Here is a 16,137-nt window from a genome sequence, read left to right on the forward strand (position 1 = left end):
AATAATGTATTGTAGTCCTTTTCAGCATATCAGACTACAAATGATGGCGTAAAATAGCGGGATTGTAGCTGATAATATTTTTAAACCACCACTGCTAAACAACAACAACTAGCAAAATATCCACAAGCTTTTGTGTGAGCTATATCAATTGTATTGCAGTTAATAACACACAAATCAGCTAATTAAATTGTAACAATGCCAGCATGCTGTCTACAAATGCTAACAGCAATCATTTTGGTTTTTGTTTAAAACAGGCACATAGTTAGTCTTTATAAAGATATCTGTGTGTACCCAATATCCATTTAACTCAGGATAATCAGTTTACTATCACTTATAATAAATAAAAGCTGCAAACAAAATCCAGGCATCAAAATTGGCATTTTTCTTCTGTTAGCAAGGAGCTAAAAGCTAACATAGCCCATCTCTGTTTTTTTGTGGTCTGAATTAGCAGTAGCTACATCCTTAGCTGTGTGATTTACCGAGAGTGTCTCTGTGCTTTATTTATACATTTAAAAGTTTAACAACTTATTGGTAAGAAAAGAATATGTACAGAAATGCAATAGCAGTTTAGGTAACTGTTTAGCTTAGCTGTGTCCTAGCAGGCTAGGCTAGACAAAGTCAGGTGTGTTCAGACAACTTAGCCAAAACCACAACAACAGAAAACAAAGAAATGTTTAGATAGCGTTGTTCTGAGTTTATATGAAGTCGTTGCAGCTAACGACAATTAAAGTTAACGATTGTTGTTTTAAAGACATCACTATCATTGCTTTCATAAAACCAGCTTGGTCCAAATCATTTAACTATAATTAAATACAAAAAATAGAGAAAATGCTTTAAATAAACCCAGGAATCTAAACTTGAGTTATCCTTACTTTTAGTACAGAGCGAGAAGCTAACGTGTTTTAGCTAGCTGTCTATTGCTGTACATAGAAGTTATTTTAGCAGCAAATTGTCATCTGTGTAAAGAACATGTCTTTTTACTTGTTTGACTCCCTTACATCTCTTAAGTTTTCATTTTTATTCAGAGAAAACAGTATTTATTTTTTTATTTTTTTTATTATTTTTTTTTTTTTTACCAATTACCAACTTATCTTATTATTTATTCCATTAAAAATCCACTTCCTTATATTTGAATCTCTTTACCGGTCACACCTTGGCCATTGAAGTACTGCTGCACAATGCTGTAGTCAGCATAATGTTCACCACAGCTTCTCCAGAACCTTTCACGTCTGTCAGATGAGCTAAAAGTGAACCTGCTCTCATCTGTGAACACAACAGGCCGTCAGGGCCAAACCTGCCAGTTCTGTAGTTCTCTGACTAACGCCAGTCGTGCTCCGTGGTGCCGGGCTGTGAGCACAGGTCCCGCTAAAGGATGTCGGGTCCTCAGGCCACCATCATGAAGTCTGTTTTTAATTATTTGGTCAGAGACTTTCCCATCAGTGGCCCGCTGGAGCTCACTTGTAGGGCTCCGGCAGTAATTATCCTGTTCAACCTTGCTGCTTCAGCTGCTTTAAGGACCTCCGGCGGCCCTGTCCAGCTTTCCTACAGTAACTGTCAACATGCATCTCCTCCATTCCTTAACTTTGTAGGGGGAGACACAGCAAACCTTCTGGTGATGGCACGGATAGATGTGCCATCCCAGGGGAGTTCGACTGCCTACACAACCTCTGCAGGTTCCAGGTATCACCTGCTGCCACCAGTGGTGATCAAATGCAAAACTATACTGAAAAGCAGTCCAAAAAAAGGGAAAATGTCTGTGGTCTCCACCTGCAGAGCCATTCCTGCTTTGGGGGTTGAAACATTGTTGCCCATTTAGTGCCCCTGTTAATTTAATTATCACCAGAAAAAGCTGACACTGACCAACAGCCTCCGCTGCTACCGAACCAGTTCAATACGCCAGACGTTTCAGCGACTTGACGTTATACTCCGATTAAAAAGCATCCATCACATTTTCTTTGAGCGGTGAATTTAGACCAGCCTGTCTGTCTCTAACCTTACATCTTCCATTCCTCTCTATCCTAGAGCTCAGTTTGAACTTCAGTAAGTCATCATCACCTTGTCTAGATGCCTAAATGCATTGAGTTCAGCCAGGCGACTGGCTGAATGATAGTTATGTTAGCACACAATTGAAGGGGTGTACCTAATAAAATGGCCAGGGAGTGTAGATGTACAATTATCGGCAGAGTAGTTTGGAGTAGTTTGAGCTTCATTAGCACAAGCCACAAAGGCCAAACTCAAGATCACCAATTTATCTGGAGGAACATTTATTTATTCCATCAAAAAAAGAAATAAACTGACATATTTGAATCTGCTTCTATTGAAAATGTTTGACATGGGTGTGAGAAATTAAGGGCACATGTCCGTCTGCTGTGGATATCAAGTAATTAATTAATAATGTAATTTGTTACAACCAAACAGCTGCACCGTTATCTAATCTGGACAGGTTGTCATCTGTACCTGTATAAAAACGATCTGCCATAAGTTTACATCTGATGGCTTCCATTACGGCATCTGACATTAACATAGTAAGCTCTCCATCAATGGGGTTAGTTTAATATTATTTAGATTAATTGTTTCACATAAAAGTGTCTTATATGCTGTGGATGCATACACACATTAGGCCAATAGATGCTCAGACTGTCTAGAACCCATCTGTGTGCGTCATTAATAAGGTATGTTCTCATCTTTAATGACTTAGCTTGTATTTATAGGGAAAATGTAAAATTATTTTATATATAATTTGTGTATTGATAAATATTCACCAACTGGGCAACGTAAAATCATGTTTTATACTGATTTATTAAATCAGTTTGCAGATTGGTTAAAGTATGAATGCATCTAACAATGCTTCAAATATCTTAGGGATTCTTAATTTATTATCAGACAGATAACTGATTGCGAGTTAATTAATGATGAGTAAACTATATCTGTACAGGTTATTGCTTTTATATATTGCTAGTTAATCTATTGCTCTGAGTGGTGAGCTGCTTTATGTTTTTGCTTTAACAGAATAAATAAAGATGCACGAATGGATTATAAATCAAAACATTTGTTAAATATTAAAATGAGGTGGAAGCAGAGATGTTGCACCTCAGTGTTTGTTCCAGCAGGTGGTGCTGCAGGTTTGCTGCTGGGACTGATGGCTGTCTGCAGACTGACATGAAATAATTCAAAATGTTTGATTCAAGGATTTCCAAAAGATACCTTTAGTCCATGTTTAACACACATACGCAACCTTTTTCAACTCTTAAGCTGAATCTGGATGAAAAGGTTCAACCTATCCTGTTTGTGTCATTGTTGAGCCAAAGTTGTGCCTGGAGAGAAGCTCAAAGCTGAAAAACCGGACCTCTGGTCAGAACATGAGGCTTGGAGGTCACACTGAACTCAACACATGTCCTCCTAAAAAAACAGAAGAGCTGCTTTAAGGACCTACAAGGACATTTCAGAGCACTTCCTGCTTCCTTCTGCTGACGAGCCTCATCAAGGCAGGACCTGGCACCGGCCCACACGACCCGGTTTAATCACCACAGAATCACCAACTGGCCTGACCTGAACCCCAGAGAGAACCAGCGTGAAGAGGAAGATGAGAGACACCAGAACCAGCAATGCAGATGAGCTGAAGGCTGCTATCAGAGCCACCTGGGCCTCCTGAACACCTCAGCAGAACCACCGGCTGATCCCCTCCATGCATGAAAGGAGCCGTGACCTAATGCTGAGTCCACATACTCTACTCTACATGGACAGCATCATATTTCTGTATTAAAACTACTTTATTTTAATTTTCTGGGAAACTGAGCTTTATATATTTTCAACGTCTATAAGCCAGAATCATCAAAATTAACAGAAATAAAGAGGACTTTAGTTGCTGAAATCAATAAAGATTTGCGTTGACATTATAATTCATTCACCTGAATGGTTGTGGAGAAAAAAAATATTCAGAGTTTATGTTGGCTGAAATTCTGAGTATTTCTGGATTCCTGCTCTGACGCTCCATCTATACATGAGATTATTGTGTTAGAGCGGCCGGGACGGATGCTGGGCTATTAAAAACAATAAAGTACACATGTTTCATCCTTACCATACAGAGTATTTAGAAACTGACAAAACCTTTCATCCAACTTGGATCTTTTTTTTTTTTTTTTTTACCTGAAAACACTCCAGAGTGGATGTGAATGTTTATTGCTGTATAATCAGTGCAGCTTTGCAGCTTTTGCATCATCACTAAAGGTTTTTGTGGACTATCGCCTCACCTGTACATGTCCAAACTCAGTTTTTGCGTGAAAATCGGCAGAGAAACATAATACACAACACAAAATCTTAGAGAACATAAAACCTTGAATGATTTAAAATCTCTTTTAACGACTCGTCTTTTTAACTTGGCATTTAATTCCAGTTGAGCAGGAATATCAGGCTGATTTTAATCATAGTTTTTTTTGTTCGTATCTTCTGATGATTTTAATTGCTCTTATTCCATTAGTTTTACTATAAATGTTGTATTTCATTGCTTATTTTATGATTTTATTACTTCTTTTTATTTTATGGACCTGTACAGCACTGAGTGTGAAAAGCACTCTATAAATACAACTTGATTGATTCATTAATAACATACAACCCCTGGTAAACTTCTACTCTTTGTGGTCAGCTTTTTTTTTTTTAAGTTCCTTAGGAAATTACAAATATGACCCAAACCTCTTTATTTAATTGTTGAACATTCTGGTTTTGCAAAAAAATAAAATAAAAATAAAATAAGCTTTAAAACACCAAAAGATGGTATTTTATTGTCTGGAAAGCCTTTTTTTTCCAGACAGAGGCCAGTTGATGAACGGGTCTTTGTGTAAATGCATCTAAAGACAGAGATCCTGCAGACCTGAGTGAGCTGTTGCAGCTGAACCGCAGCTGTCGGCTAAAACAATGGGAGGGATTCCAACACTTCTTCAAGGAGGTAAATAAACATGGAGTGTAGAGAAACAGCTCCAGATAAAATGCTATAAAAGGGAAACGTCCTGATAGACAAAGGACAACATCAGATTGTTTCTACAGAAAACAGGAAGTGATCTGTGAGAAATCAAGCTGGTGGAAAAGTCGCCAAGAAGCTCCACCAATAAGAGAGCAAAGCAGGTTTCCAGCTGGCTGAGGAGAAACGGCTCAGGTTGGATAAAAGTGGGAATCCGGGATTAATCCTGACTGTAGATCAGCCGATAGGAGATGATCCTGGAATGTTTGCTTGATGCCATCATAGCGAAGCACCTACAGGTGAGAGCATGAAGAAAAACACTGAATTTGCACAGCAAGACGATCTGAGGCTGCAGGTCAGAGCAGGAAACATCCGTCTAGTGCTGATTAAGCCAGTTTTCAGTGAGGATAATGTGGACAAAGTGTCCTGATGCATGACTTTCTTCATATAACCAGACGTGCTCATGGCCACAGGCATTACCTGCTTATGCAACCAGGAAGTGGTGTGCAACAAAAAGGTAAGTTTTTTGCAGCTGTATGTTTTCATAACCAGCCAGAAGAAGTGCGGTTGTGTTTTCTGTGGCTGTGTGTGGAATAAAGTAGCAGCAGGCATCCCTCCTTCACTTGTTGCTCCACACTGCCACTCAGCTGGTTGCACGAAGACCGAGACACATTTACCTCGCTTGTTTGGAAAAATCTCGTCTAAAAAGACATAGAAAGTATCTGTGTGAAACGTCAAGGAGCGCCGCCCACCTACTTATTATAAAACAGTAACCTATGAACAGCATGGCTGCTGACCTACAGAGAGCTGCTGATTGCTCACTTTCCATCAAAAGAGCCACCAGAGGTTCATTTCAGGCGACTACAGCTTAATCGTTATTCAGATATGATGATTTAGAAGAATGGGGTTTTTGTTTCACAGAGCCAGAACGTCCAGCAGGTAAATCAAAGAGTCTGTGGGATGTATTTCTCACTAAACATGCATCAGGTGAAGTGATTTCTATTCTTTGCCAGGGATTGCAAACTCCGATGAAAACTTATTGGGCTTTATTCGTCAAAATAAGAAATCTCAGCTGCTGAAAATGATTAATATGAAAATCCTTCAGCTGTGCTTCAATACAGACCAGAGTTAAACATCTTTCTTCTTAGGACGGTTGAACTACTTAATATGTACATGAAAACGTCGTCTTATCTGTATAAAAGCCTCGTGTTTTATGCTTCAAGCCTCAGAAGATGTGCTGAAAAGGACAGACAGCCTTGATCAGGAGCTCTGGCTTGTGTTGCTCAGTCAGTTCGTTAAAAATACCAAGTAACCGGCAGTCCTGCGGGTAGTCCACATGTTTCCAGCACCAGACCCCCCCCCCGGTTGCTCTTCCTGTATCCATGCTGAGTCTAGTGCAATAGTGCAACAACTGGAGAAAAGGTGGCGCTGCAGAGAGTCTGGGTTCCGGGTGAATGCTCCAAGTGATCGAGCGGATTCCTCAGAGCATCCAAACGGATCGGTTAGAGGAGCCGGAGCAGGTGAGCTCGGCCGTCTGGGCTCACAGGTGCCGCTCAGTCGCTGGGGTGCAAAGTCCCGTCCAGGTCGGCTGCAAACAGCTCCTTGTAGAGAGGAGGGAAGAGGGTCCGGACCGTGTCGGGGTAAACGGCTCTGAATGCCGACAGCTTCTCCGAGTGCAGAGCGCACAGAGAACGCAGCGCCGACACCTTACACCTGAGCTGAGGAGGGAGCACAAAACACAGGGAGTCAGTTTCCACAGCATGAAATGTCATTAGAGCGGTTTGCATGGCAGCAGCTTCGGTTTCACACCGCTGCAGAGGAAACTCATTCATCCCGCGCACAGATTTTATTCACATAGGGTTTGACTGGTGCTGCTCAGGTTCCAAATGATCCAAAATGCTTTGGCTAATTCTTTTTGAAGGTGGTGCCGAAGGTTTTAAAAAATTTTACGACAATCACGAGGCTTTTTCACTTCTGGTTAGTGATCGTTGAGTTTACCGACAAAGTCTGAGGAAAGCAGTGAAGATCAGGGCAGGAAAAGTTTAGATTTCCAAAAGATGGGGAAAGTCTTCAACATCAGCCGTTCATTCAAATGTTCAGAATTGCAGGTTATTCAGCGACGCGCTGCAACAAGACTGAAACTGTCCCCTCACTTGTTCAGGAACCACCGAAACTCCAGCCTGCCATGAAGTGGAACATCAGGGACGGCTCTGACCCAGAGCTGGGTTCTGGTCTGCACACAGAACCACAACAGCACCGGTCAAAGTCACTAATGATCTGACGAGGGCAGCCGGTGTCGGCTCGCCCTCCTTCCTCATCCTCATCCTCATCCTCCGCTGTCTGAAGCTTCCCACACCACCGACCCGTCACCAGTTCAGGTTCTCCAACCAGACAGAACACATCTCTACCAGAAACTCTGAGATTGGTAATAAATGATAAATTGCATTATGAATAATAAGCTTTATTATTATCCATGACGGCTCCAAACGCATCTAAGCGAGACTGAAATGTGCAGCTGACCGGTTGCAGTAATGTTTTATGGTCAGACCAGTGGAGGCCTAGTGGTTAGAGCATTGCTCTTGTGTCCCGGAGGTTCTGGGTTCAACTCCCACAGACTGCCCCTCTGGGTCCCTGAGCAAGACCCTTAATCCCAGACTGCTCCCTGGGCGCTGCACAGTGGCAGCCCACTGCCCCCCAAGGGGAGCCGAGAACAAATTTCATTGGAATCCATGTTGCAATGACAATAAAGATTATTATTATTATGAAATGAAAACAAGTGTTTCTGAGGGAAACAAGGTGAGCCTGGTTATGGCAGCATCATGGCGTGGAGCTGTTTGTCTGCCAGGGATCTACTGAAGTGGCTGGAGCCCCTCTGAATTCTTGATCTTCACCTTTAATCAGCATCTAAATGCATAAACCTGGCAACAGTGTCCAACAGGACGCTGATTTTCATCACGGATCCAGACAGTAGCAGGGAACCGGCCAGCCTAAATGAATTCTTCTGGTTCCTCCACGACGAGCGCTCAAACATCCAACCAGAAGATAAATGATGGCCACAGAAAGCATGGCTGAGGAACCAAATAATGATATAAACTAATAACCAAATATTAGATGGATGGTGTGTGGATATTGTGGATAAGGTGGTATAAGGTGTATGGAAACTGTTCTTGCAAAACCCTTAATCATTGAGGATAAAAAATAAAAGGTATTTAGTAGGTTGCACTGATTGTGGTCTTTTTTCTAATATTTTATTTTAACTAGATTTTACTTCATGTTTGATCACCTTGTTGGCTTATTTGAAATGACTCAAATCACCTGAAATGTAAATGTGTGTGTTAAACTGAGAGTTACAGTTGCGATTCAGATATGTCCCACAAGGTGGCAGCATGGCATCAGTTTTATTCAGCATTCTGGATTTTTCTCCTCTCACTTTGAAATATGATCAAGTGTGCAGTTTCAAAACTAACGGCGACACGCTGAGTAATTTGTAGATTTATCTTATTTAGCAAATAAGTGTTTTCCTGAGTACCTTTTCCAGCACTCCGTCGTCTCCATGGTTCTTCTGCAGGACGTGTTGCAGCGCAGACTCGGTCTTCTGCTGAAGCCTCTCCACTTGCAGCTTCTCCCGCAGCCACGACCGGTCTGCACAAACACGACAAGCACACGCATAAGTGCACGCACTTTACCGGGACTCTGCCGGTCAGCGGGCCTGAAAGGCGAGGGCATGTACCTGCGGAGAGCAGGACAAAGGCGGAGAAAAGGCCGATCTCTTCCTCTGTCAGCTGCAGGGAACACATGCTCTTGGCAAAATCAAACACCGAGGCGATCAAGTCGTCGCAGCCTGGAGAAAAAACACAGAGGAGAGCTGCTTAAAGACATTCACTGGCCTTTAGACTTCCAGAAGCTTCATTTTAACCAATCTGACCCAGATTTACATATCCACTCTAGTTGGCATCCATGTTTTTTCCTGTTAATTCCACTAATTTAAAGTTGCAGCAAGGTTTTGCCGTAATACTAATACTTACCATCTAACATATAGCACAGATTACTGGATCAATGTGAGCTTCTGAGCTTTCTGTGTGCTTCTGTGCTATTTTGTCTCTCTTGTTGTGTCTCTGCTCTGTCTTCTGTAACCCCAGTGGGTCGAGGCAGATGACCGTTCATACTGAGCCCGGTTCTGGTGGAGGTTTTCCTTCCCGTTAATGGGGAGTTTTTCTTTCCACTGTCGCTTCATGCTTGCTCAGTATGAGGGATTGCTGCAAAGCCATCAACAATGCAGACGACTCTTCCTGTGGCTCTACGCTTCTCCAGGAGTGAATGCTGCTTGTCGGGACTTTGAAGCAATCAACTGGTTCCCTTATATAGGAAATTTTGACCAATCTGTATAATATGATTTAATTTGAGATGACATGTTTAATGAATTGGCGCTATATAAATAAAATTTAATTGAAAAAAACTGAATTGAATACTTGCAAAGCAACAAGCGGTTGCAGCAGAGGGAATAAAAATCACCACTGGAGATAAAAAATATGAGTTTTTTTCCAACATAACTCCACTCACCTAACGATTTGAAGACGTCAGGACTTGCAAATTTCCCATCAAAGTAGACAGAGTTGTTCTGCGAGTCAAAAACCCGACACATTCGTATAAAGATGACCTCCAAAGAACCTGCCAGGGAGAACACAGAGAGCCTGATGACTGCGGTGTCGCCCCAGTCCAACAAACACAAATGACCTCGCTGTAGCTGCTTCACACGCAGAGAAAAGTGGGAATAAGGGCGGTTATTACAGGCAATATTTGCTCAATATTTGATTTAAAACTTTATTGACTTTACTTGTGTGGGGTTTCCAGATTTTCTAATATCATATATAATCTGGTTTTATTGGGTCGAACTGGACTGATTTTAGTTAATCTTAGACAAAAGTGGATTTTAAAGTTCTGGAGCCGTTTGTCTTGTCATGTGGAGCTACTGGCTTGAGAGAAGATGCTCCTCACCAGCTTTCAGCAGAACAATCTGGTCGTTCTGGCACAGGTCCATGAAGCCGTCGATACGTTTGGCAAACTCCACCACATACTGTACGGCGTCTGTGATCTTCACCGCACAAAGCTGCCACATGGCCTCCTGCGGCTGAACGAGGCAGAGCAGGAAGACGTTTCAGACACATTAAGCTTCTAAAAAACGCTGAAAACAGAAGTCTCCCCTGAAATACATGACAGACGTTTAATGTTGATGTCTCCATCGCATCAGAGGGAGACGTTTAATCGTGACATTAGATCATCAGGAAGAAGCTTGTTGTCGCCAAACATAACATTTCTTCATCGGATAATTCTCCAGGAGTCCAGCAGCATGCAGGATGTGTAAAACGTTTTCAACTATAAGCCTGATCTTATCCGTTTTTAACAATGCTGCAGAAAACCTGTGCATGCAGGTATGGAGCAAACAGACCTTATTCTGAAACTTCTCCACCTCTTCCTGCAGGAAGCTCTGCCAGCCCATCTCCTGCAGCTCCTCCCTCAGGTACTGACACGTCTCCAGGTGGGACTTGGAGATGATTTGAGCCAAGTGATCTGAAAGAAAACCGACACGCATCAGATTTAATCTGCCGGGTCGGAGCTAAAAACCATCAGCTCTGTTTTTGTTGCCGACTTTTTTACTCATTTTCAGGCCAGTTCACAGTTTCAGAGGGAACTAGAGGGTCAACACATCGTGGACAACTTAGCAAAGACCGCTTTTCAAATCACATCTCCAGGTATTTTTGCTTCTTAGTCAAAAACACAATTTCTTTTATTTATTTTTAGCTCAATCCATGGAAAATATTACAGATGAAATAATTTGACAGCAACAGTTTCTACCAAAATGACACTCCAGGTCCTACAGGCGTCTTTTATAAGACGGTTTAGATGAGCGGCAGAAGTCATTTATCATGTGAAGTCTCTCGTTGCACATACAGTAAACAGCTGCTCTTCTCTTTTTTGCAGAGGATCATGGTGCAGGGAGACTGTTGCTCCTGCAAGCACACGTCCTGATTCACGAGTAAAACAGAGTTAATGGTTGGTCTTTACCTGTAACTAAATGCCTTTGTTTTGCACAGATAAATTAAAAAAAAAAAACAAGTTCATGGGGACCTGATGTTTATCAGGCATCGGTGCTGTGTCCTACGTCTGAGTGATTCAAGCTGCTTCTGTAATTAGAAATTATCTCTTCTACTTCTCCCTGGACGAACATCTAGGTGAAAAAGCATCAGAGTGATCGTTCTGTGGAGAACTAAAGGCGCTGCTGCTCAGCCTCTGTCTCAACATCAGCTGACTTCTGTGTCTCCAGTCAGCCGGCTGCTCTATGACAACACATTTATCACCTTTTTTCTTTTTTCTCGGAAGATTAAACACATTCATTACACTTAGGATGAAAATATCAAACATTTATTTCCTGCACGTTTGATGATTACAGCAGACTGATTTATGGTCCAACATTAGTGTTACAAAATGAGAATGTTGTTAAAGAGTTAAGGCGTAGGCGTAGAAAGTTCAGTGGAAGGAAAAGCTGAACCAGCAACAGTGATTGAGAGGATTGTGCAGCGATGTACCTTTAATATGATGATGGTATTGGGTTCTGATACCAACGTATTTTACAGAAATCTCTGTTCCAACACGAAGAAATTTCCGATCCATAAGCTGACTGTGCATCAATGTTTCCTACAGAAAAGTTTCCAGAGTCTCTGCTGGCTGGTTGCTAACTGTGGAATGGATTTCCTGAATGGAGTCGAGTTGCTCCGCCTCTCAGGAGATCAGCTTCCACAGCTAGCAGCCAGCGTTTAATCACATGTCCACACTGTGGGAACATAGTTTACAGTAGAAATGCCACAAAGCAGTTGCTGTCAGATCGTTTTATTTAATTACCGTATTTTTCGGACTTTTAGGCGCACTAAATATTTCCCCCAAGTGTGTAATGTCACTCCTCCACGCCCACAGCTCTCTATCCATCTCTGTCAGGAGGACAGAGTAGCTGGACTACACTGCCCTGTTTCTAACATAAGGCCAAAATAAACGTCTGTGATGTAGCACGCATAGAAAACAGTTTGATGTAAAGACTTGCGGCAGAGAAGTTTATGGTGTGGTACCGCATACGTGGTCGTAAAAATTGAGTCTGCGCAGAGTACGCCTCCAGTACGTATGGACCTCCGCGGAGTGAAGTACGCCCGAGTATGTGGGTGCCTTACATGAATGCACTTCTAGTTTAGACATTACAGTCAGGCAGTCTGGTAGACAGCTCAGGGGTCCTCAGGTAGCGACACAGTGCTTACACATTTTAACAGATTTATGAGTGCATTGCACCACATAAAATCAGTCAGTAAGCACAACGGTGATCATATTTAAGGCGCACCGTGCATTTTTGAGAAGATTTAAGGATTTAAGTGCCCCTTATAATCTGAAAAATATGGTAATTTACAATAGAAACACCACAAAGCAGGACCACAACCTACGATGTTTACAAAGCCTTTGTACTGAGAGTCGGCAGCTCCGTTGACGGCTACAACATGATGAACCTAAACGAACGTCTGGGGACCACAGGGATTTTTTTAGCGAGGGGCAGGACTCTGAGTGCATACTGAGAGACTTTGGGTCCTCAGGACTTCGTACAGCATATGTCCCTTTATGCTTCCTGCTGCTGACAAGCTTTATGGTTGTGCTGATTTCATTTTCCAGCAGAATTGATGCAGTAAATCACACAAAACGAACCCAGACCCAGCATAGAAATCAACATACTTTTCAGAAGCCTGGCATTTCTCTTTAAAATAAATTTTTTCAAACCTTTATGTTAGGCATAACTTTCATGAGACACTGAATTTTGGGTTTTATTTACCTGTAAGCCATAATCGTCAACATACAAGAAATAAACTATTTTAGTCTATGTATAATGAATCTATATAAAAAAGAAGCTTCACTTTCTAAACTAAATGATGTAAAATTTGGACTTTTTAATGATGATTAAAATATTTTCAGCTACTTGTACAGAAACGACTGGGGCTGAGCAAACATTAGCATTAGGACACCTTTTAGCTTTAATGTGTCATTTATGTGCACAGTGCTCAGCATTTTCTTGCTTTAGTTAATTAACAAAATAACTTGATATTGAACAGATGGACACAAATGCTAAACCAATTAATAGACTGAGTGGAAATTCAGAAATATCGGCCTGAACAATACAAATCTCACATTTATCATAGTAAACATTCTTAATTTCAGCATCAGCATCATTTCAGAAACTTCACCAGATTTTTATTTTCCATGAAAATATTTGGAAAAATGACTCTTTGGCGGTTAATTAGATATAAATAAACCCTAAACAGGGACAAAGCTCGTTTTTCAGGCTTCATAGGGTTGCTTTTAGTTATTGATAACAGAAAAAAAGTCCAAACTTCAGTCTGATGATAATGGAGGTTCTGTTTGGGTGGCTTTGTGAGTTTTGGGGGTTATCATATAGTAAATCTTCAGGGTGGGGGAAAAAAAAAAAGGATGATTTCTCCAAACGAACACTGAGCCACGTCCCAGTTGGTCCTAATTAACAGATAACTAATTATAACACAGAGATTTTAATGAGCTCTGAAGATGAGCTTCCAACCTCCTGCTATTTTAAACCACCTACTGTCTCTGTTTGCCCCACAGTCAGCATCTTTGCTCTCGTTTTTCCTCCGTGGCTTTTTACTCCTTCGTTTTTATTGTCCTTCTCTCTCCGCTTCGCTTCTTTCAGCAGATTTCTTCATCCTCTCTGTTTGTTTTCCCCTGCAGCTCCAGACAGCCTTGCAGCATATTTCATGGGTCTTCGTTTCTCCGTCTCTCGGAGCGGCGCATACGCAGCCAGGAAAGCAGCCTGTTGGTTCAGTGCAATAATGGAGATCACAGCCAGGATCCAGGCTGCGGAAGGACGACGCCAATCCACAAACACGGCAGCAGAACCTGGGTTCCACCACATTTAGGGAACCTAAAGGCCCTTACAGACATTATTTTGCCTATCCGATGTTGGGCTGAGGAGGTAACAGGTCTATGAGGTAAACCCAGACCTGTTTCTCACCAGCAACACTCTCTGGTCCTTGGGGGATTCAAAAGCCTTCACAAAACAGAATCAATATACAAGATCTGGATCTTCTGGGTCTTCTCCAGGTGGTTCTGCTCATAAAACCTTCCAAAGGAGGGAAGGTTGTGGCGCAGCAGTGACTCCAACCTGAGCTCCAGTCACCGTCCAGAGGAAGCTCCTCTCTGTGACTGGCCTCTTTTCTCCATAATGATCATCCTTTGGTGCAAAGCAATGGCAGCTGCACACTTTACTTTAGAGGTAATAGTTCTTCAACATACGTGGAAGATGTCTGCATATTTGGTCATCTTTTACAGCTCTCAGCCAGTTGGAGACATAGTAGCATGAGAGCAGGTGATAGTTTGGAGCAAAAATACTGGGAGAAAGGGGTTGAAATACAAACTTTGCTGTGAATTTATCTGCACCTGATCACTCTGCAAAACAATCTAAAGTCTAAAGTCAACATCATTTGTGGCGCTGCCAAAGTTCTGGCCCAAGACTGTATTGTTTCCTTTGTTTCTGTAATGTTCTTGGAGATTATGTTGTTTAAACTCACCATGTTCAGCCATGGCCACGGTTGGAGATGCATCTCCGTTGCTGAAGGAACAATATGGAAAGAACTCTCCACTGTGTCCGTAGTCCCACAGCGGCTCCGGTTTGATTCCATTGATATCCAGACCGGACTGATCCGGAGAGGGCTGAACATCCAGGTAGAACCCCCCACATCCTCCGTCTCCTCCTCCAGACTCTGCCTGTTTATGGGTAACACAACTCATCAATAAACCATTGGTAATCAACCCCTTTTTCTCAAGCGTAAGTGTTATAACTACAGACCTTAGATGTCAAAGAGCCTGCATCCGGTGAGTTCCTTTCCATGCAGCATGCCAGCTCATCTGAAAGCTCTGTGAGGCCCGTGGAGCAGAGAGTGTACTGTGGGGACAGAGACTCGGCCTCATCCGGACTCGGGCTGCCGATGCTGGGGGAGGTCCGAAGAGGACCCTGCTGCTGCTGCTGCAGGCGGTGCTTCTGAACCTCGGCGTATAAACTGTCCCGCTGCTTTTTAGACATCCGGCCGAACTTCACAGCTGTGTTGGAGGCGGGGGGAGAACAGAACGAGCATTGATTAATATTTACTAAAATTACTGAAAGAGCTGTGTTAAAACTTACTAAATTCTAATATATATATATATATATATATATATATATATATATATATATATATATATATATATTGTGGAGTTTCACGTTGCTGCTGTGAAACTCCACAGGACAGATCTATGATGATGTATTCTGTCCTCCATGTCTCTTTTGCCAAGATAAAATACAAAATGATGCGCTCTTTGTTGGGAACCCTGGGAACTCTCTTACGATTGGTTGAGGAACCAGGAAGTAAACACGGGCTACCGAAGTAGTTCTGGACCGTACCTTTAGATTTGAAAGGAGAAAACCTTTACAAACACATTATTGATGTGTTAGTAACATTCCCTAATTATAGGGAATGTTACTAACATCCCGGGTGACAAATGAGAATGATTTAGGTCGATTTTATTGTAAATATCTTACTTATTGCTCCTTTAAGCTAAAATATAGTTTGCAAAGGATCAAAAGGACCTCATTAAACAAAAGGTACCAGTCAGAAGAGTGCAAAAAAAACTACATCAAGGCACAATAGGGACATTATAGGGACATTACTCTAAAACTGGATAATCCATCAAAAATTATAAAATGATGGGACTGAAACTGGTCAGACAGGCTGCCGGGAGGCTGACAGTAAAACTGAAGGAGCGGCAAGACTTTCCAACAAGTGCTAAACTTCTTCTTCTTCTATCCTTTTATACGTTTTAGAAGCGGGTTTTCAACACAGAAGCCCTTTCTTCCAGACTAAACATGCAGGGCAGGATGAAGTCTTCCAAAACGTTGTAGGAGTATGTGTCATGGTGAGATGAAAGTCTGGCCCACAGTTTAAAAAGGGACAAAACATCCCCAAAAGAACACCATACCCATAGAGAAATACGGTTACGAGGTTACTTGCCTTTAGATGAATTTAGAATTTTTTTCAGAGTAAATGAAATTGTGAAACGTCACAAATACCAGCAAGTTCTGACACAGTTAT

At 41.9% G+C, this 16,137-nt stretch overlaps 1 protein-coding gene across 1 annotated transcript in view; it reads right to left on the reverse strand.

The window, feature by feature from the left end:
• Window positions 1–1,060: 1,060 nt before the first annotated feature.
• The window catches only part of LOC105918865 (nuclear receptor ROR-alpha A), a 30,268-nt gene continuing 15,191 nt past the window's right edge, over window positions 1,061–16,137 (reverse strand). Inside the window, exons 4-11 of the mRNA XM_012854028.3 lie at window positions 14,859–15,109; window positions 14,581–14,776; window positions 10,401–10,522; window positions 9,950–10,082; window positions 9,515–9,622; window positions 8,685–8,795; window positions 8,484–8,596; window positions 1,061–6,672 (exon numbers count right to left, since the gene is read on the reverse strand). Of these exons, the coding sequence (XP_012709482.2) occupies window positions 6,508–6,672; window positions 8,484–8,596; window positions 8,685–8,795; window positions 9,515–9,622; window positions 9,950–10,082; window positions 10,401–10,522; window positions 14,581–14,776; window positions 14,859–15,109 (1,199 nt within the window). The 3' untranslated portion in view covers window positions 1,061–6,507. The remainder of the gene's footprint in view (window positions 6,673–8,483; window positions 8,597–8,684; window positions 8,796–9,514; window positions 9,623–9,949; window positions 10,083–10,400; window positions 10,523–14,580; window positions 14,777–14,858; window positions 15,110–16,137) is intronic.

This window comes from Fundulus heteroclitus, chromosome 4, assembly GCF_011125445.2.
Source record: "Fundulus heteroclitus isolate FHET01 chromosome 4, MU-UCD_Fhet_4.1, whole genome shotgun sequence".
Lineage (NCBI taxonomy): Eukaryota > Metazoa > Chordata > Actinopteri > Cyprinodontiformes > Fundulidae > Fundulus > Fundulus heteroclitus.